Below are 21,912 nucleotides of genomic sequence, written 5' to 3'. Positions count from 1 at the left end.
GGAAGACATCTCTACTCTATTTGCTTATGTGGCCAGCTAATAAGCGACTGTCCATTAGCACCTTGACTCAAAAAGTTCATTAAATCAAAATCACATCTCTAAAGACATTGGATCAACATCTAATCATCTTTGAATCGAACTCACCACAGGATGCAGTTACATGTTATTTATGTCACACTTGCTAGCTACATCATAAGGCGGAGTGGTATTACATGAGCCTGATACATAAAATTTTCAAGCACCTGAACATTAGGAAATAAAAACAATAGAACAATAACCTGAAAAATACACAGGTGAACATGGTTTCACACGCACCCACATGAATAGTAAATTCGAAGGATGCTAGAAAAAAAAACTAAAATTTTGGGATATCAAACTTGGTTGACCATTCTAATCACGCGTGAATTTTCAAGAAGAAATGACACCCGTGGTGATGAATTTGGTCTGGTTTAAATGAAATAAATTTGGTCCGGTTTAAATGTAATTAATTGGTCTGGTTTAAATGAATCTGATATGCATGAAAATTATTTGGTCTGTTCAAATACCGTTTGAAATTTATGTTGACACGGTTGGACGGCCGGCTCCTGTATCACTATCCGCGGACGCAGCATCCGCAGACGTATACCGTCTCTGTTTTAGGGGTCTGCGTTGGAGATACCTAAGATGAGTGTGATACAAAATTTCCATGTACCGGAAAAATATGAAATGAAAAATAGAACAAGAGTGCGAAAATACAGAAATGAACACGATTCCATCGCACCCATATGAGTAGTAAATTTGAAAAAAATACTAGAAAATTCCAAAAAATCAGAATTATTGGGGTATCCAACTTGGTAGACCACTCTACTCACTTGTGAATTTTCGAAGAAATGAAACTAGTAAAAATACAATTGGAACCAGATAAATACAATTGGGACCATACTATTAATCAAATAGTGTTTTTAATATGGCTTTGATTTTGTCATTTTTGCCCTGGATAGCACATAAGTCACTTTTTGGTGAAACTTCATACGCGAGTACCGGTCGTGTATAAACCCAATTTTTTTATTTCATGTATTTATCTCTAATTTACTATTCATAAGGGTGTGTGTGGAACCATGTTCAACAAATTCCTTGCCAACATGAGTGTTCCTAAAAAAATAAGTATGAATTACCACATATTTCTGATAGTTTGAAACACCACTAGTGTTTATACCACATCTCGACCCAGGATGACTTGGTGGCACTAGCTGCAGCTAACTATCTAGCTATCATGTACTTGACAAAACATGAGGTCAAACCAGAGTGTCCTCAGACATCACAGTAAATATGATGAAGTAGAAATAATAATATGCGGTAGAGTATGGTACAGAACAAACCATTCACCAGATTTGATCAGAAGGGGCATGGGGGTAGGCTGGATCGAGTAGTACAGTTTTTGCCGCTAGCTAACTGGGAAACAACCATTTCGTATGGGAGTGCACAACAACTTATGTTTTCAATAGGGTCTAGGGTGTATGGGACACATGTGATGTGACCCAGAAGGAACTTCGCAGTCCACTTGCTAACCTAACGACTTATATTTAGGAATGGAGGGACTAAGAAGTAGTGCATATTTCTGACAGTTTGAAACACCATTACTGCTTATACAACGTCTCGACACTAGCTCCAGCTAACTAGCCAGCTAGCATGTACTACTTGACAAAAGATGAAGTCAAACCAAAGAGTCCTCCGACATCACAGTAAATATCATGAAGAAGAAATACACAATATTTTGTAGAGTATGGTAACCAGTTCGCCGAGTTGCACAAAATAAACAATTCACCAGCTTTGATCAGAAGGGGCATGGGGGTACGCTAGGTAGGGTAGGAAAGAGTTGATGGCAATTCAGTTCCATGAATTCGACAAGATCCTCCGTTGTCGCCTCGCCTTCTTCAGCCATCTTCTTCATCTGCTCCTTCATGGACATCAACCTAGCGTTAGCCAGTGCCACGTGTACAGTCGCCACGCTTTCCATCTCAGCAAAATGACTGTCAAGTAGTGCACGCAGTTCTGCATCCTGAAGCTTTCTTAGCTCTTCTAAGTGAGAAGTTAATTCTGCATACAGCATACGGTCTTGTATCGATGCCCCGATCTTAGCAAACTTAGATTCATAATACCCATGTACTTCCTACAGAGGCAAGTTAATTGGGCAAAAGAAGAACCTGTGAGATATAATGAACATCCAGCAAAAGGAATCTATTCAACATGTTACAACTGAGCATAGCAATTGAATTCTTAATGTCCCTTCAGCAACCAACCGAAGATAAGGCGGTTTACAGGACATTGGTTGGTTGAGTGGTTTTCGAATGGGGACGCAAACATAACAGATGAAGTCCCAACCATGATAGTTTGCATCACTACATATTAACACATAATGGGCTTAATATATAGAAAAACAAATGAAAAATTTATGTCAATGCCGCCAGTCATTCTGCAATTCTGCTTATGCCACTGCTTTTGTCTAATTATCAAAATGCCATTACTCCGTTGAAACTACATGCATCTTTGCCACTGACATCTCAATCTCATGTTGGCCATTATCTTCCATTTTACGAAACAGGCTTCTGTCCTGCTTTATAGATAGGTAAACGAATCTAATTGGTCGGCCGGCCAAAGCTTCGGCTGGTCGACTCGCTTGTCACGCGCGCAGCACTCGCGTACGCGAGCCACGTCGTCCCCGTGGGCCCACACAACTGCCAGTAAAGTATCTTTTCTCCCTTGCCAGATGTTTCGACACAGGAACCGTCCCCCTTCCCGATCCTTTCGTCCATCGCCGCTTCGCCACTGCTACTGCCGCTCCTTCACCCGGTCGCCCCTTCCCAAGAGCTACTGCACGGATGTGCCCCCATGAAGCCTACCGTCATCATGTGTGCCACCGCGAGCGCCGCGGTGGTGGCTGAAAGAGGTCAACACGCAGAGCTACAAGCAGCGCAAAAAGAAGCTACAATTGGGTGTTGCACCCGGCGATGCGCTGTTAGCGCCGATGCTCGAACCAAAGTAGTGTCCGACAGATCACCGGCCATGCGTGTAGTAAAATGGCGGTCGTCACATTGTTTTGTGCTTCAACCCGGCCATCGGAAAAGCTGAACCGGCCATCGAAAAGATGCGACGACGGCGACCGGCCGGCGGGGATGCAATGGTTCTGGAACCAAGGAAGCCTGATTCTGGAACCAATGGTGTCTTTTTGCTACGGTGGCGGTAATTTTTGCTGGAACGATGATGGGTTTTGCTCGCACCGGCGGTGGTTTTCGCTGTGATGGCCTTGATTTTTGCTGAAATTGTTGATTCATTTTTGCTGGAATTAGTGATTCGTTTTGCTGAAACTAGCAAATGGCGATGATGGGATGAAGGTTTTTGTTGGGACCGATGGTGGTTTTTGCTGTGACCGGCTGTTTTTTTTTTTTTTTTGCACAACCGACATTTCTTTTTATTGGAACCAGCAGATGGGGGTGATGGGATGCTGGAGGTGGCACACATTGTGAGCTTCAACCGTCGATGCCCGGCGTCGTCGATGTTGAAGCGGGACAGACAATGCTTCAATGGCAACGGTGGGGGGGGGGGGGGGGGGGGGGGGTGGAGTAACACACACAATTGCTGCAACTGCAGGGGGCAAGCGCTACATCAGCGAGATAATGTGTGCTCTGATGGCCTCCAGCAGCAAGATAGAAACGGCAACAGCGGCGACCGAGAGCTGCAACTGACAGCGGAGGCTAGGAGCGCCATGACGATGGCGCTGCCGAGAACAAAGGCGACGATCACAGTCGATCCAACCGTAATGAAGGAGATGATAAGGCAAAATCCAACTGTGTTGGGATTGGGGCTCAAATCAAATGGCCATGCGGTGACCATTTGAAATTTCGTCCGGTCGACCGGTGCCCAACGGCGATCAGTATATAAAGCACAAACCGAAGTACATGGCCGAACGATACTAGCTAGCAAGGAGGCCCTCATGCAGAGCAAATCATGGGATAACCGGACAACACAGACGCACGCGGCTACATTGCCGAGAACAAATATAGGAAGGCCTAGATAGAATGCCATGATACGTCCTAGACAACCTAAGCTCCATGATAACGCCTTCATGAGGGAAAATGGCACAAAGCGTCGCCACCACAAGGCACCAAGGACATCAACGACGAGCACAGACCTCTAGATCTATATCTGGGTGCCACCACTGTCAATAACAGAGTGTGATCCCGAGGCCCCCACCACTACACCTCTTGCCACCCACACGACCTTGAGGCATAGCCACCGCCACCGCCAGGATGCCCGCCGGAGAGAGAAATATGCGGACCTCCACCCAGGGAAGCCTCCCCGGCATCCAAGACTCAAGCCACCACCAATCGTCCACAACCCAGCACACGAACCACAATAGGAAGAGAAAAGGTCACTTCCTTCTCATCCTCGCCCGTCATCAGCCACCAAGTCGACATACAAGCCTCCAGAGTAGGAAGCGTTGACACCCGCGGCTCCACCTAGCCCTGCTGGATGGGGGGAAACACTACCCAGTTACCGCCGATGGCCGTCATCGAGCAAACCCTCGGACATAGTCCACTAGCCATGGCTCGAGCGAGCTCACACAACGCCATGCTCATGGCTATCGACATCAATCCGACGACAACATAGTTTCACCAGGACACCTCACGTCTCCCAAGGGAGCCCGCACGCCATAACACCGGTGCAGCCTGCCCGAGCACGCCGGAGCACAACTTCACACCGCCACCATAGCATCCGCCCGCAGCCCGGTCTCACCCGTTGCACCCAATACCGGCGCTGCACACCCGCCCACACGCGCATCGGGATGCCGCCGTCCACCTCCAAGGACCATAATGGATATGGGTTGGATCACCGGCCACCATCGCTCCACACGTACTGCACCCACTGTCCCACCCAGGCGCATCCAGAGTGGAGCCTAGGCAGCTCCCATCGCCACCATCTAGATCTGGCAGAACCATATCGAGCCGCCATGGCCACCCACCACGCACCATCCAAGCAAGGGCGATGATGCCTCCACGTAGGAGGACATCACCAGCCAGGCCCGCCACCGCCTGAGTGTTGTCGGGCCGCGACACATTCCGCCACAAGGAACACCGCCACTCTGCGCATCTCCCCGGAGACCACAACAGAGAACACGCGTGCCCCGCCAACACGTTCCCCGCCGCTACCATGGCTTCGCTGGCAACTCCTGAGGTGGCAGCAGCTAGAATTCCTCCATGTCGCTAGATTCGGGCGACGCTGGGGACAGTATAACATTTTTCTTATCTTCCATTTCTTCGTTAGTGCGACATGTATTGACGAAAATAACTCTACCCAGAGAGAGAGAGAGAGAGAGAGAGAGAGAGAGAGGTCGGGGCCAACAAAACAGAGCATCATGCTCGGGAGGGGCGCTTAGGTGATGGGGTCCATCACAAAATGGAAAAATTTACAAAAAGGTGTACATTAATGGTGTTGTCCCGAAGTTTTGTGAAAGAGAAATTGAGCGAGCAACTAGACGAAGGTGGAGATCGACTACGCTGACGGCAGGGAAAAATGCCCCAATTTGGATACTAGTATGCAGGGAACATGACGATAGCAGGGTCATCTTCCTCGTGACTGGATGTGTGTACTGCTCTAAAGCAATGGCCTCAAAGCAACAGCAGTGCCAAAAAGCAAAGGCATTTTCATAAATAGCTGAAATGGAAAGGCATAGTGAAAATTGCACAGGAGATTAGTATCACTGACATAATTTTCTCATCACTATTAGTGTCTAGTGTAAAAATTATGTTCACAAAGTATAACTTTTGTTGTTGAGACATACGGTATTGAAAAACAATCTGAACACTTTATCAACTAAAAGCTATCGTGGATCAAGCATACAGTTTGAGAACATTTATAATGCTGAATACATGTCATAACTATCCGGTCATATTTACTTTTAAGACATGGATTGATACAAGTGCTGTCGCCATGGCAAAGTCAATTTTTTTTAGGGTTGGCAAAGTCAAATGCTACAACCGACATAGCACAAGAGTGTGGGCCAGCAGTTAATGGATTAGAATAGGAGCTGATCCGGACTGGTGATAGAGGCAACTATTGTTTCTACTATAAGAGATACCAAATAAAGTAATGATCCACAATGCAATACCCTATGAGAGTACAACAGAAAAAAGAATCAGAACCTGACAAAATGGCGCATGGAGGTTGATTGGCATGGCTTCAAATCCTTCCCCGCATTGAGGGCACTGATTAGAAAGATAAATATTCGTGCATAAGATTAGCAATTTCATGTGCACATATCATCATGCTTCGTGAAATCTGTTAATATGACGTATTTATCCAATAATGCATGTTACCTTTACACTCCCATTGTCAGAAAGCTGGTACTTGACCCACCTTATGAGGCATGACCAGCCGTAGACATGTCCACAAGGAATGCAACTGCATGTGGGAGATAGGAGATGATCTAGAGCAGCCGCATTTATGCGTACATGTGTAAAATCTAGCACCAAGAAAAATAGAAGAAAAAATGGCTGATCTTATCACGAAGACACAAAATACAACAAGCACCATGAAAGGTCCAACAAAGCTCTACCAGCGGCAGCTTTGCTGTCGTACACTAAGTGGTCGCCTGCTGCCACCTCCTCAGAACCTCAACCCAACCTTCCTAAACTACATACACTGAGATCACCTAACCAAATTACGTCACGTGGATAATGAATTCATGATCTGCAATAATTCAACTAGAGGAAAGAGATTAAGCCAAAATTGAAACTATGCCCTATAGTAGTTGTCTAGTTGATGGTGAGAAAGAAACATTCTCACTAATCCATTGGCTACAGATAACCTATCATAAAATTAAATCTTAACTATTACTCAAAACACAAGTGGTGCTCTTTTCAATGAGGAAAACGTATCGCAAAAACAATGGAATGTTAAAGCTGGTGCATTATAAAAAATTCAAAGTACATCCACTAGTAGTAGTAGTTACTGTGATGACCCACAACCGATGGCTACTACGTATACTGTGATGTTCACATTTCAATCCCAACATGGGGAAGATATAACCAAAGTTGGACATCTCAAAATAGGCTTTCGCCCCACTTTAAATTTAAAGCAACATCCGAACAGAGTACAGAGCTGGATGATACAAGATGGTGAGGCAGCCCCCACAATACCGATCTTCGGATAACCGGATCACGCAACGCCACCGGAAAAGAAAATAGGAAGAACTGAATACAATGTCCCACTACGCCCTAACACACCTAGGCTCCATGACAAAGCCCTCAAGAGGAATAACGGTGCAAAGTGTCGCCGCTCCCGAGTCCAGAACGGACAAGGGTCTTCACCCGGAACCCTAACAAAGATAGGAGCACCTCGACAACGTCTTCAGGAAGAGAACGACGCCCTCGAGCATCACCATCGTTGGTGCCAAGGGGCAGAGCTTTCACTCGGTAGCTCCCCGTGCCACCACAAGGTCTTCAAGGAAAACTCGATGAGACCAGCTCCCTAGGTCCAGATCAGGGTGTCGTCCCTGCAAACGAACGCCCGAGCCACCCACCACTGCACCTTTCACCGCCCACACGACCAAGAGGGATAACCACCACCACTAACATGGAGCCCACTGGAGATCCATCCACGTGGACCTCCATCCGGAGCCGCCTCCCTGGCATCCATGTCCGAGAAACTGCCAATGACCCCCAACAAAGCAACCCAACCACGGTAGAAAGAGTGAATGGAGACTCCTTTCACTCCTAGCCTGGCATCAGTCCCGGAGCCTGGGTGGACAGGAGGTGTCCACGCCTGCATCCCCCATCAGTCCTCATGGACCGGGGGGAGGGGGGGACAGGTCCCTGTGACTACCAATGGCCGTTGCCAAGCAAGCTCACAACCCATTGCCGCGAAAGCCGAGCTAGCCGACCATGTAGTAGTATTCCGACAGCCACCGACGACCACCGCACATGGAGAAGGACCTTGTCACTCGTGAGTACCACTCGGACCATGCCTAACCCAGCCTACCGGGAGCGAGACCTCCGACCCGCATCGGGTCCAAACTAGTCCACCTGAGCACAAGCCCCAAATCCGAAACAGCCACCACCACATGAGTAGTCGGTGCCGGCCGTTCAGCAAAAGGCCGGCGACATGCATCGCTAGCCCTTCACTAGGAGAAGGGGGGCGACCACCACTCCCCTACGCCACCAACAACGACCCGGCAGACACCACAACATCACCGCGCCTACCACTAGCCCGCAACCCCTGCCGCCACACCATCGGAGGCAGGCCACCACCACCAGAGCCATAACACCCATGCCGCCAGCACCGGCGGCCACCACGAGGCTCCCCTGGATCTCAACGAGCAGATTTGGGCAGAACCCCTACCGGCCGTCGCTCCCCAGGCCCGAACAACCGCCTAGCCAGGCCTCCACGCTTGAGACGGCCCGCTAAGAACCACCCCAAGCTCGCATGCGCGCCTCCACGCCCTAGCCCGGCGTCGCGTCTCCGCCCTTGACCGTCGGCCCACGCCGAGCCTCCGCGCACGGAGAGGAGAAGAGGCCCTGGCGCCGCCAGCACCGACCGGGCTTTGCTCGGCAGCACGGACCGGCAGCAGCCAGGGGGGATGGGGAGGTGGGAGAACAGCTCCGGCGGCTAGAGTTTTCCCCCTCAGTCGATCGCGGGAGCGACGCGAGGGGGGAAGGGGAGAGCACCAAAGCAACACATCACTGAAGTTATATCCACATGGGTCTCAATTTGAACACAAGATCATGGTCTCTTGGTAGACAAAGGGGCCGTTCAGTAGTATGTATCCAAAAAAATAAACCGATAGTTGAAAGTATCTTCCTCACCAGATGTGATGCACTCCAGTGGAGGTCCAAGGTTCCATACAGATAGAGCAGGTTGGCCTTGCTGCTGGCTTGGTCTCGACGCATTCACCACCTTCAGCTGCAGCCTCCATATTCATACTCGGCAACATCCCATTTGCTTCTTTGTTGGAGTCACTGACATTGTAGTTCTCAGAGTTGGCACTGTCACCAAAGTGCCTGCTGTCCACTTCCTCAACCTCTCGTCTATATGAGCCATTGGTCACCCCACCCGAAACCAATGTGGTATGGTTCACCTCGTTGCCTCTGCTACCCTGTTCATTGACTTCCACAGCATGGTTATATGGTCCCTCTCTGACCACTATTTCGACATCTGCAAGCTCCATGTCTTCCATACCACGTGTTGACGAAGACGGGAACAAGCACGACATACGAATCATCAGGTGAGCGCAATTCTGCTCCAGGAAGTCTATCACATCCTTCGGTACCATCTTTTCTTGTTCAGCCATCTTCTTCAATCGCTCCTTCATTAACATCAAGTTAGCCTTAGCCATTGTCATTTGTTCATTCACTGTTCCCTCTATCTGAGCCATCCGTTCTGTAAACAATTGCCGCATCTCATTACATGTAGAATCACTGGATGGTTCCTCAACAACATTATAGTCTGGATGTTCCGTAATTACTGCAGCAAATATAGGCTCGTAGTACGCTTGAATTTCCTGCAGTGGCAGGTCAATTGAGCAAAAGATGAATTTGTGAGCTAAAATCAATATGAAACTAAAGGAACATCCTAACAATGATAGTAGTTGTCATAAAAAATCTTGTTTCATGTGGAAAATGTTACAGTTGACTATAAGTTTAGAGCACTGTTCTTCAGTGTCTGGTTACCAAATCAAAAAATGAAGTAATTTACTTTTTCATTACTACTAAGTACTAACTAGATAGGGAGAAATCTTCAAATGTAATATCAGGTATAAGGATGGGTTTAGAAGACATCCAACATGAAAAAAGATGAATCCAACCTCCTTTTCCAAAAAAACCCACAGAATGGTGAAAAGATCAACATGTCATTTTTAGACCAGAAAAAGGTCAAAAGTGCTGCAACTATAAGTGTTGGAAAACAGTATCAACCCAAGCACGCCCGAGTCCTACGGCGGCTCAGTCAGCGCCAGCACCAGTCGCCACGGCCACCACAGCCCATGCGCTTACCTAATGCATGTTGTGCTGGCCCTTCGCGCCTAACGCGCTCTATTGTAAGTTGTAACTATCTGATATACATGTATATAATGCATTGCCCTATAATTATTATGTATTCGGAGAATTCACAATTCTTCCATATGGGCAAAGAAAGATATGCTACTTTCCCACTAGGCTTAGCAGTGAATACTTGTATTTTCTGTAATAAATTTATTTGTATAACTATGCCCACATGCCACAAGCGAAATCCACCCTTGCTTAGAGGGACTGTATATATGGATGTATTGCTTAATTTTTTATTTCAAATGAAATACACCACTACTTCACCAACATGATTTTGTACCAAAGAGAAAGTAAATGATGTTTAGGTCAAAAGTTTTCATATGTAATCAGAAATCAAAGTGAGAGACCAAGGACTGAGAAAAGCATTGTTGGCCCTATTCTTCTCCATCGCAGATTAGGTTTCTGCTTCAAATCAAGTTACGTATACGTTACCTATATATTCCTGCTGTAAGCCGTACAGGATGAGTGGAAACTATTTTTAATTGCCTTGATTATGAAGATTCAAGACTGCTATCATGCATCCGTGTTTTTTTCCGCAAAGGTTATTAACATAAAAATTTGGTGCCTCATGCTGATCTACTTTTGTTTGTTTTCTTGCCGGTTTCAATGAGAAAGTAGACTAATCAGACTGATGTTAGGAAAACTATCGTTTCTACTATTAGAGACGCACAAAACAGTGATGCAAAATATGAAAGTTTTAAGATATTTTACAGTGCTCCACCTTACCACACTAGAGGTAATGCAATATTTAAATATGAGCAGTTGATTGATAGGCCCAGTCCGCATAAATAAAAGTATTATGGAAATTATCTACGCATTAATAAGCTGTACATGAAATAGCACAGTATTAATCAGAATGTCCTTCCATATCGAGTAATAGGTGACTGATACAATTTAATGCACAACTTCTGAACTTTGTCCAAACATATACAAATTTTATTACATTCTAGATATTTAATCCTCGATAATTAACAACAAATATCAAATAGCGCATACTTTTAAAGTTCATACGCATTGTTTCAATTTATTTATTTTTGAAACGGATTAAACTACAAATTAAGTCATATATTAAATAAACTATCAAATTTGAAAATTGATCTGTGTTACCCTCAGCAACATCTATAGATATGCACAATGGATCGTCATAAAAAGAAGCTTAATACACGATAACGACGTTAGATTTCAACTTCATATATACATAGAGAGAGATAAATCAACGTCCTACATCTAATGTGTGTCACTATAAAATATAAATATAAACTCGGAACATCTCTATGGAGATGTACAATGGATGAAAGAAACAGGACCTCCGGACTGCAGCAACCCTCCAACATGTTTTCTGGTGTGTAGAGGTTGATAATAAGCTTCTTCACAAATCCTTTGGCACACTGAGGGCACTGATTAGAAAGAACAACATTGATGCATAAGTTGAGCAATTCGATGTAGGTATCCTCAATTGAATCTGTTCAGTGAGTATGTGCAGAATCACTCATGGTACCTTGGCACTCTCCTCGCCAGAACGAGGCAACAACTTCTCCAGACATGATCTGCCATACACATGGCCACAGGGAATGCAACTGCATGCATGTAGCACATACAAAGGAGATGATCAGTGATCCCTAATTCTCACTAGTCCCATAGTTCTTACTTGAAGCCATGAACGCACATGGTGTATGCATCTGACATGGAAAAATGGGAACTAATATGCCTAAAATAAAAGAGCAAAAACAGCAGAATCAGAGTAATGTTCCCCACAAGAATAATAACAGATGCAAGCTTCTTCAGTATCCAATTAGCAGCGGTGTATGTATGCCCCCCAAACCCAAAACAGAGACGATACTGCGCTACTAGCCCCCATTCCATTACAGAGACGATAGACACTGTGCTAATACTAATATGCAATAACCCCCAATCCCATCCCAAAGGAGACAGACATGGCTGCCCGCGAGGCCGCGAGACAGAGAAGACAAAAATTAGCAACGAGAATGCACTGGGGCCGTGGGGGTGGAGGCCCTCGCTCACCAGATCCGATGCGGGCCGTCGCTGCTCCAAGGCACCATGCAGCCGGGGCAGATCGTTGCCTGGACCTCACCGCCGGACGAATCGGCACCTCCGACGTCTCCCGCTGCGCCTGTAGTGGCCGGGGCGTGAGGACGCGGCGCGTCCACGTCGGCGGTCTCCCCCATACGGAACAAGGGCGGCGGGGACGACATTGGATGGAGCCGGAATAGGAGCCACCGAGGATTCTCTGGGGTTTCGAATTGGGGAGGAGGGAGAGTTGGGTGGGGGTGAGAACGACAAGCGTCTTTTGACTCCCGACAGAAAGTAGTACAACTCCTTCCTTCGTCAGTAAGCTTTCGGCCAGAGTTGGCTTGGTGGGTATTAATTCCACTACAGTACCACTCCCTCTGTACACAAAATATAAGAATATTATATATTTTTTGCAATCATTGACTCGTAGCTAGACGCGTCCAATAACCTACTAACTCCATTCCAAAATATAGTGCGCCAGCATTTTCCAAGGTCCAACTTTGATCATAAATTTAACCAACGAGACCGACGGCGGTGCGAGAAAAAATTATATAATTAAAAACTTCTTTTGAATACGAATTCACTGGTATAACTTTTGCTCCCGTTGCAATCGGTCTCGTTGTTTAAATTTATGGTCATAGTTGAAGCACGGGGAGTATGTTTTTAAGAATAGGAGAGTTTTATTGCATCAATCATCTCCAATAGATGATTTAAATGTATAAATAATCACTTTTTACATCACCAACACCTAAAAACAAAGTTCCAACAAATGATGTAGATGTAAAAATATACATGACCTATTGCAAAAGATGTAAAATACAACACTTGGAGATACAAATATACATAACCCGCTGCCGCTTGATGTAAAATAGCCAGCCGCGCGCGAAGCCCTAGCTGCCATTGAGACACTTCCCACTGCTTGCGGCTCGCCTAGCTACCTCCCGCCGGCGGCAATTTCTGCTTGGAAACACAGCCGTCGCTGCCCATCTGTCCATCCTCGACCCCGCTGAGTATCCCCACCCGCTAGTCCCGCCGCCATAGTCGCCGATGACCAACCGATTTGGATCCGCCCCGTCACCATTTTTTTCGGGTGATTCCCCTGTTCACAAGAGCTCCGGCGGCCGTATGGCTCTAACAGCTCACGACCGCCTTATGTGGTAGCACGCCCGTCATCGGAGCTAACAGTGGCAGCCTGCGCGACCACCGCATCCCCGTCAAGCGGGCGGTTCTTCGGTCCTTGCCGCCGGTGTTGCGTCACCGCAAGCAGAGTCCTCCGACAGCCACTAGCCATCCAAAAACCGTTGAAGCAGTCGTCGCCCACCCCCAACAGCCTACGTGACTAGCATCAAGGCTCCGACCAGCCGTCGGCCGGTTTCTTCCACCTCACACACAACGTGTTCGACAAAATTCCGGCAACCATGTAAACTAGGTGTTTATTTTTATCAGGCATGAAGATGTAGTTTGAAGGTTATTTCTTTATTGTAGATGAGCTCGTGCCACTCCTCTTTCATGGGAGATTGCTCGCCGGATGAGGAAACCGACATGACCGAAGAAAAGGACATTGTTATGCTAGTGGCGATGCACAAATGCACAAGAGGAAGAAGCCGAAGCACTGCGGTTCCGTGTTTGACAGTGAGTTCATCCGAAGTGAATGGCTTTAGGCGCTCGAGAGGTTGATGCTCAACTATTTTGGCACACCACCCGTTTTTCCATAAAGGTAGTTTTGTCGCCGGTTCAGGATGTCCAGGATTTTGTTCATCCACATTTGCAATTCCGTGAAGCAACATGATCCAGCCTTTCAGCATTGTTCCGGTTTGCTTGGACACAACACTGAGGTCACTGTAGCTTTGCGCATGATGGTCTATGATGTTCCAGCAGACTACATTGACGGCAATTTGGCAATGTCAGCAAGCACTTCTATCTTGTATGTCAAACAATTTGTAAATACTATGATAGATGTGTTTAGTCCAGAGTACTTGAGCGCACCCAATGCTCAGGACACTCGAAGGAGTCTGCCTATTATGGTTGAGATGGATGGTGCGGAGGCAATGTTGATGCTCAGAGAACACTTGATAGATAGATCACAACATCGTACGGGGTAGGCGGAGAGGAGCGGATTAGCCGCTCTTGATGCTAGGGACATTTTTATACTCATTGTAGTCGCTCATGGTGTTAGTCGTGAGCTGACCGCGTATGGTCGTACGTTGTACCCTCGTACCGCAGTCTGCCTTATTGTTGGGTTGGAATTTGTTGTAAACTTGGATCTAGCTGAGAAGCCTCCTTGAGTAATGAGAATCTCCTTTCCCCCTGCAAAAAAGTTTATATATCATCTGTTGGAGATGGGTGTTTTCGATGATGTAAAAAGCATTTTTTGATAATATAAATTATATATCTAGCACTTTTACATCTTCAAATATACATCATTTATTGGAGATGCTCTAATAGGATTACATTCTAATGGCAGAAAGTCTTCAATACACAAGGTGACCCCTAATGCAATCACACAGCAGTAGCTACTTGTGTACGACTATTATTAGCCGATTGATCTGCTATCCTATTTTGATCTCGACTAAATATCTGAGGAACAGACTCCCTATCCTTCATAAGTACGTTAGGCTGGTCGTAATGAGAGTAATATAGGTAGTATCATGCATACATGTCAACTAAGCAACTTCGATAAGATGACATCAAATTAAATGAAGAAAGAGAGTGTTGGGTATCATATCTTGATACCATATCATAATAAATGCTATGCTACTATGTGTCATGCATGGCAATAAATAAGGTAATGTATAAATCTAATATATGATACTATGCATTAGTGAGATAGTATCACACTAGTATATGATACTTATCATATACTAATATATGATACTAATACTAGTGTATGATACTCCCATTACGACCAGCCTCTCAACAACTAGGTATCCACACACCGAGGAAAGGTTATTACTTGACAACGTCTGTTAACTTGAGCAGCGTTGCAAAAGCGTACATTTTGAGAACTTGTTTTGCTACCTATTTGGCTGACCAAAAATCCTAACTATTTATGAACTAAGCGGTGCATAAATGGTTATGTTAAGCCGTACATCTGGATTCAAATATTAAACTTGACATGGGTGCTCATTTTTTTCTGAATCTATTTCAGACATTTTGATGTTATTCTTTGGCCATGTTTATTGCCGGTCAACCGATCCAAACCAAGATCGGTGCATGAGCAAGGATAAATTAGTAGATGTTTCTATAAATTTTGGTGTATGAATAAAGTATCAAAGTTTTCTAAAAAAATAGAGCAGTGTCCATAAAACATGCGTCGAGATAGCTAGGGTTTGGCAGAGCCAAAGGCGTGACTGGAGATTTATTCGGTCCCTTGCCTCCGACTTCCGTTATCCCATCTCGGCGCTCAGAGGTGAGGGCACCTCATATATGATAATTTGTGGTCTTCGATGGTGTTTCTAGGAATATAATTTCTCTCTCTACCATGATGGTGCCATGGAGCCCAAGAGGTTTGTGGCCTCATGGATATGTTTATTCAAATCTGATAAATTTATATTATTGTGTTGTATTTCTTTTATTGTTTGATTCGTTATGGAGTTGACCTTATTCTACACATCAACTCCCCCCCCCCCCCCCCCTCGCATTAAGTACGCTGTTAGATGGGCCAGGCCCAGCGCACGAGGGAGAACATTCACCTTACCTGCTCTTTGTCTCAAAATAAAAAAACACCTGCTCTAGTGTAGGTACGCAGATTTTTTTCTAAGTTTTTTATTTAATTATTTTTTTAGAAATTTTACAAATAAATATATTAATAATAATTTTACTAAAAATGTCTGATATATACCTAGAAATTTGCTTAGTCAGCTTAAGAAAACTGACTATGCATTTTAAATAAAATGGTCACAAATCTAAAAATATGTTCATATTAATCAACAAAATGTTCAGACATTCAAAAAAACATGTTTTCTCATACATTCACCCCTGTGAACGCACGCACGCACACCCTAGCTCTACTAGCACCTCCGAGAGACTGAGCCGACATATCATCTTGAGAATGACAAAGTCGCCACAATTGCCTTCGTAGTCAACGGGAATGTCGCCTCCCGTTGAACGCACATCGCCGGAAGGACTGAAATAAATTCAGAAAAATGCGAGCACCAATGTCAAGTCTAAAACATAAACTCTAGTGGGCTGGGGTCACCATTGTCCTCCTAACCATCCATTCATAGGCTGGTTACGCCCTGTTTTAGACAGTTCACTAAATTGTATTTGCACAATTTTTAAAATAGTTTATAACATATAAAAATAATATTTGTACCACATTAACTTTTTATAGAACTTAAAAGATGTTCAAACATATATTCAAAAAAATTGTTCAACGTGTTTATTTAATAACAATTCAATGTGTTCATGTTGTATCGCTTGGATGGCTTTATATTTAAAAGCGGGGCGAAGGCCTATTCTGAGATGTAGAATAGTGAGAGTTTTGCCAGAAAATACCCCTCAGAACCTGTGTGTGGGGGGGGGGGGGGGGGGGGGGGTTGGGGTCAATGAACCTCATATGAGAAAAAAAATAGCAATTCAGGAAGAAGTAAAAAAATCCGAATTTTTTCAAACAAACTTGACCAATGGCGTACTCATATAAAAAATTCGCCAAAGAAAAATTTCCATCAGAAATCTTGGCGAAACCTGACAAAAAGATTGATTAGTAACTCTAATATAGTGTTGATTTTATCTTTTTCACCAACAATACCATGAAAGTTATTTCTTCACAAAAAGTTGAAAAACTGCCAAGCTTGATCAAGTTTGAGCCAAAAACTTTCATCATTTTTCATCCTTCTTTGTAATTACTATTTTTTGTAAGCGGTGTACGTACCACCAGGTTCCAAACGTTTCCCTCTGAGTTTGGCCTCAATATATTCACTGAAGAAACATTGACTGACCAATAGAACTGGCTCAGGTTTATCGAAGAATATTTTTGTGAAGAATGACAACGGATAACTATTCTTGTTTATTATTCTATTGAGAACCTCACATCAACAGGGGAATATAAACTGAGAATGATAGAAAACAGATATATGCTCAACAGTAACTTCCATCTGCACAGTAATTTAGCTGACACATTATCACATTTTATCCTCATATTAATCGGCCTCGAGCATGATTCACTGGAATCTTGAACTTAAATTTCAATGCCAAGACGTTAAAGGATCTTCTCTACATGGATGAGCAATCTATGCCAGGATCCCTTTTCACTGCTCAGGGTTCACCATACCCCATTCAGCTCAGCACTTGGCACACCATACATTTATCCAAATGGATGCTGGGACCAAACTGGTGTTCATAATTGACTGCATAGAGCTATGGAACCTGGTCACTGTGTCCACGTCATGTGAACTTTGAGATTTCCAGGAGCTCTGCCCAAATTTGCTTTGTTTGAATTTCTGCTTGCATGGACTTGTCGAATTCGACAATTATGTCAAGTCCGATTATCCTTGTCTGTGCAAACATCTGCTTCTACTTCAACATTTCTCTCAGCCGCCCTCTTCATTTGGATATTTCCTGCTAGCTGACTTTGTTTTACTGCGGTGGCAGTAGAGACCTTTGGTATTGAGTCTCTAAAGTCAACCCTAACAACTGATTTTGACTCCTCGAGGATGGCAGACGTCAAGGGTCTCAGGACCTGCACTAGTTTCAGAACTTTCAGTGTTTGTTCAAAGCCGATTTATCCCCTGGAACAACATCAATAGCTAGAATACCTTTGAATTTCGTCAGGCGCTTCTCTTTGAGAGTGCACAGACAACTCCTGAGTTTCGGCTTCCCTACTTGATGACTTAAGTGGGGTAACAGCCAGGAAGAGTGCAAAAGCAATAGATGCACAAGACATTAGGATTAGTACAGTATGTGGAATTAGCACAGGGGTTTCAGTGTTCCCTTTCAGGCTGTTTGTCCAGTCGCTGTCACCGAACAGGATCTCCGCCGCGAAGATGATATTTATAAACAACGTAAGACAAAATGCAAGGGAGGCTAATATTTCAACACGCAGAGATACCCTGTAGTTTCCCATTATCCAACTTGATGAGGCGATGCGGAAAACAGGAATAACAGATGAAGGCAGGGTAAACGCCTGGATTACTGGACACAGAATGATTAACTGATATACCCCTTCAGAGCCTGCTACCTTTGCAGAATAGATAGCAGGAATCATGGAAAGAAGCTTAAGTAGCACATGATGCGCAACCAGAGACAGGTTGGCGCCAAAGAAATGCTCTGTAACTACATGGCTAGCAATAACAGATGTCAGTGCGATGATGTGGCTCGAAAAGAGAAGAACCGCTAACAACACAAGTGGTGCCATGGAACTCGTAAATATCTGCAGAAAACAAGAATCCAAATAAACTAAAGACTTCTTTAAACACGCCATTAAAACACCAAAAGTCATGTTTGTGATTCGAAGAGTTGGATTGATACTGTGGAGACAGGACTCACAAACCTCGTTCATTAGCTCGACAGCATCGTGAAAGGTGTGGATCACATTGTGACTAGATTCCGCTGCTGCTGAGCTCAACAGAACATAGTTCACAAGAAAAACCCCAGTAAAAGTAAATAATATTGAAAAAAGGTGGTCATGAAACAGGGCACCCAGTGTATGAACATGAGCCCTCTGAACCTGCATATATGACATTCAAATTAACATGAAAGGATACCTCAAATAAGAAGGAATAAATAGTAAAGTGGGATCCACATCCCATCAGGTGTGCAAAGTGCAAAGACAGTGCTCTTGTCCCATCTTCCGGAAAAAGAAGTATGCATCACCTGATATGTTTCAAAATATCTCTGAACCACCATAACCAAAATTTTAATGGTTTTTTCAATCTTGAAATAGGTGTATTAACAACGTCATAAAAAGCAGAAAATAAACAATGCTAGTTTTGCTATCATCATTCATTATGAACAACTCCATATGACTCACCATGAGTACATGCATCACCATTTGCAGAAATAACATGACCTTTCTTAATGGAAAACTTTGACACTAGTGCACCTTCAGATGTAAATCAATATTCATGGACAAGTTTAACAATGTATGAGCAAGAAACACCGTGAAATACCTGAACAATGGACGAATGGACATAAAAATTGTGTGACATTATGTTTGCGCCCATAAGTGCCATCAGTGAGTAAGCACTTTCTCCACTCAACTTAGGGAACATCACATTCACATGGAGAGGAATCTCTGGTTGGCTGATTAATAAACCAAGCACAAAACAAAGAATCGTAAATCCAGCTATGCATGCATTTAACGTTCCAGCCATCCTCTTGTCCTAGAATGAGCAGAAATAATATAGCATAAGCACACAATATTAGAGGAACTAGAACAAGTCAACATTTTAAGAATTAGTGGATGCATGGTTAGTAATAAACTTACCCTGGGGGATAAAAGATATGGCAATACATTAATTACAACACATGCAAAAATAATGGACGTGATAAAGTCATCCACATCAAACACAAGGTTGTATCCAACTGCTATGCCCAAAATCTGAAACAGCCAAAATAATAAATATTCAGAATTAGATGGGAATCCTCACATCCTCACAACTTAGTTAAAAAGTCAATACGCATAATATGGCAAAATAAATATGGTACAATAGGGTATTGACAAAAACAGTTATATTGAAGTTTGTGTGCATACGTACCATGGTTAGTTCGGAAGTAAACAAAGACATCCCTGCCTGGAGACCAAGGCCAACACATATGAACTGGCTGTACTCCTGGCTGGAAATCTTGAAATTCATGTAAAAACATTCCAAGTAAGAACAGATGGTGGTTGTAACTGAAAAGTATGCAAAATCCAAGGTAGTATCTTGCAAAAAGAACCTACAGAGTCTTTCTCTGCAAGAAAAATGCAACATCTTTTGTCACGTTGGGATATTTGAGAAGGATGGTGTTTTGGCTCCCAAGCTCATGTGCAAATAATTAAGTACATGACATCCGACTTTTTCTGGCAACAAGCATGTTTATGTGTCCTAAGAGCATCTACAACCGGACTACCGATAACCGCCCCAAACACCTGAGCGGGCTGCCCAGTCAGTGCCCGGACAAGTTTTGGCCACCCAACCGGGCTCCCCATAGCCGGGCCAAACACCTGGAATGACTTGCACCGTCCATAGCTTGCAAAAACGTCTTATATTGTGGGGCGGAGGGAGTATTCATCTAGGAGCATATGAGCTCAGGCTCCGAATTGAATTTCCATTTCATGAAGAAATTAATTTGTGGTTCTCTGGATTAAAAAGAAAGAGAATATGTAGTCGCCGACCTTTTTTCTTGCCGTACCACAAATCGTTTATTCAAGAAAAACTGAATGTAATTAGAACACACGAACGTATTTTCTTTTTGCCAAGAATCAGGTTATTTATTAGTGGATTTTTATAAAATTTACTATTCATCCGGGGGTGTATGAGCTCAGACTCAGAACTGAATTTTTGTTTCCGTAAAGAAATTCATTTATTTTTTCTTAGAGCACCCCAAATATTATTTATTCACGAAACTTTGAAGGCAGTTAATTAGAACACGCGAACATAGTTGTTTGTTGCCAAATAAATTCTGTTTTTTAATTATTAATTATCTCTTCGTTCCAAGTTAATTGATACAGAGTTAGTACGACTATGGAGGGATTAGTAGGTTTTTAATTTTTTTTTGCAATTGACCTGGGGACAGCCGGAGCATATCAGCTCGGGCTCAGAACTAACTTCCATATTTGAGACTGATCCCTTCTCGGAAACAAGAGTAGCAGGAATTAGGGAAAGAATTGGGTATGTACCTCTGCAAGATTCTTGCCGGTGACCATGCCGATGCAAGTAGAGAGATACTGATTCAGAACCGCCGAGAAGTTGAAGAAGAGCACCAGCAGCACGAGGTCGTACCCGAAGCGAGCCCCGGCATCAACCGCGGCCACCCACTTGCCGAGATCGATGTACCCCACCGAGATCAGCAGCGCCGTCCCGAGGGTACGGGAGACATGATGCCGGCCATCTCCGCCGGCGAGGGACTCGACGCCGTGCACAGCTTCCATCGCGTCCGCCGCGGCAGCACCAGCAAGTTGGATGGAACACCAGCAGAAGCAGAACCAGTCGAGCAAGTTCACAGGGATCGATATATATCTTCAAGCAGGTGGGAGGAGGCGTGTTCGGCTGAGAGGGTTCGAGGGTGATGGCGTGGGAGTCTGAGACGAGCGGGGAATGTAGTGCGGTGATCGGCGAGGAGAAAAATAAAGCAAGGGGATAAGGGCGGAGGCTGGACGACAAGCGGCGAGGGTATTTCCGGTACAAACCTGTGGAGCTTTTGCCGCTACAAACCTACAAGCCACGTGGGAAACAGCCATTTCGTATGGAGGTGGCTGACTAGTTTATGCTTTCGCTGGGGTTCAGGGTGAATGCCACACATGTGACGCAGAAAAAGCCTCCACCGCTATTTGGTAATTAACCTTCGGGAACGGGAGTTTACACGAGGAAGTGCTAGGAGGGATTAGGTGTGGGAAATACTATATGTTTTTACTCTCGTTTAGCTGATTTTTTCGCGAATACGCGAAAGGCTTGCGTATCATTGCATTGATAGAAGGAATGGAGTTTAAATGTTACTGCGGTAGTCTCGCAAGCACATACGCAACAGGCGGTGTGAGCAAGATGTGCAAAAGCGCGTAAGAAGGGTAGGCGCAACCCTAGTACAACAGCCTACGTCTCGTCGATTAGCTGACCAAGGCCCTTTGGCCCTTGCGCGAGCCCATGCTCTAGCGTACGAACCGAAG

General features: G+C 44.6%; 2 protein-coding genes across 3 annotated transcripts; both read right to left on the bottom strand.

Annotated features, from left to right (window-relative positions):
- Positions 1-1,693: 1,693 nt before the first annotated feature.
- Positions 1,694-12,337, bottom strand: LOC109742976 (uncharacterized). Its single transcript, XM_040387724.3, has 7 exons — positions 12,099-12,337; positions 11,575-11,653; positions 11,384-11,473; positions 8,841-9,535; positions 6,354-6,438; positions 6,180-6,242; positions 1,694-2,149 (listed from the first exon to the last, which is right to left on the bottom strand). The coding sequence occupies exons 1-7, from the start codon at positions 12,287-12,289 to the stop codon at positions 1,814-1,816; spliced, it is 1,539 nt and encodes a 512-aa protein (XP_040243658.1). The 5' UTR covers positions 12,290-12,337; the 3' UTR covers positions 1,694-1,813.
- A 4,755-nt stretch (positions 12,338-17,092) lies between these two features.
- On the bottom strand, positions 17,093-21,348 carry LOC109742969 (protein ETHYLENE-INSENSITIVE 2). 2 transcript variants are annotated; one of them, XM_020302068.4, is made up of 7 exons: positions 20,929-21,347; positions 19,805-19,891; positions 19,534-19,647; positions 19,217-19,429; positions 18,598-18,774; positions 17,864-18,477; positions 17,093-17,787 (listed from the first exon to the last, which is right to left on the bottom strand). In XM_020302068.4, exons 1-7 carry the CDS (start codon positions 21,178-21,180, stop codon positions 17,781-17,783), a joined length of 1,464 nt encoding a protein of 487 aa, XP_020157657.1. In that variant the 5' UTR covers positions 21,181-21,347; the 3' UTR covers positions 17,093-17,780. The 2 variants fall into 2 exon arrangements, with proteins under 2 accessions (XP_020157657.1, XP_040243656.1); XM_040387722.3 differs by having other exon boundaries at positions 17,864-18,774; positions 20,929-21,348.
- Between the last annotated feature and the right edge of the window lie 564 nt (positions 21,349-21,912).

The sequence above is a fragment of the Aegilops tauschii genome, chromosome 4 (assembly GCF_002575655.3).
Source record: "Aegilops tauschii subsp. strangulata cultivar AL8/78 chromosome 4, Aet v6.0, whole genome shotgun sequence".
NCBI classification, from domain to species: Eukaryota; Viridiplantae; Streptophyta; class Magnoliopsida; order Poales; family Poaceae; genus Aegilops; species Aegilops tauschii.
This window is presented reverse-complemented; position numbering and strand designations above follow the sequence as displayed.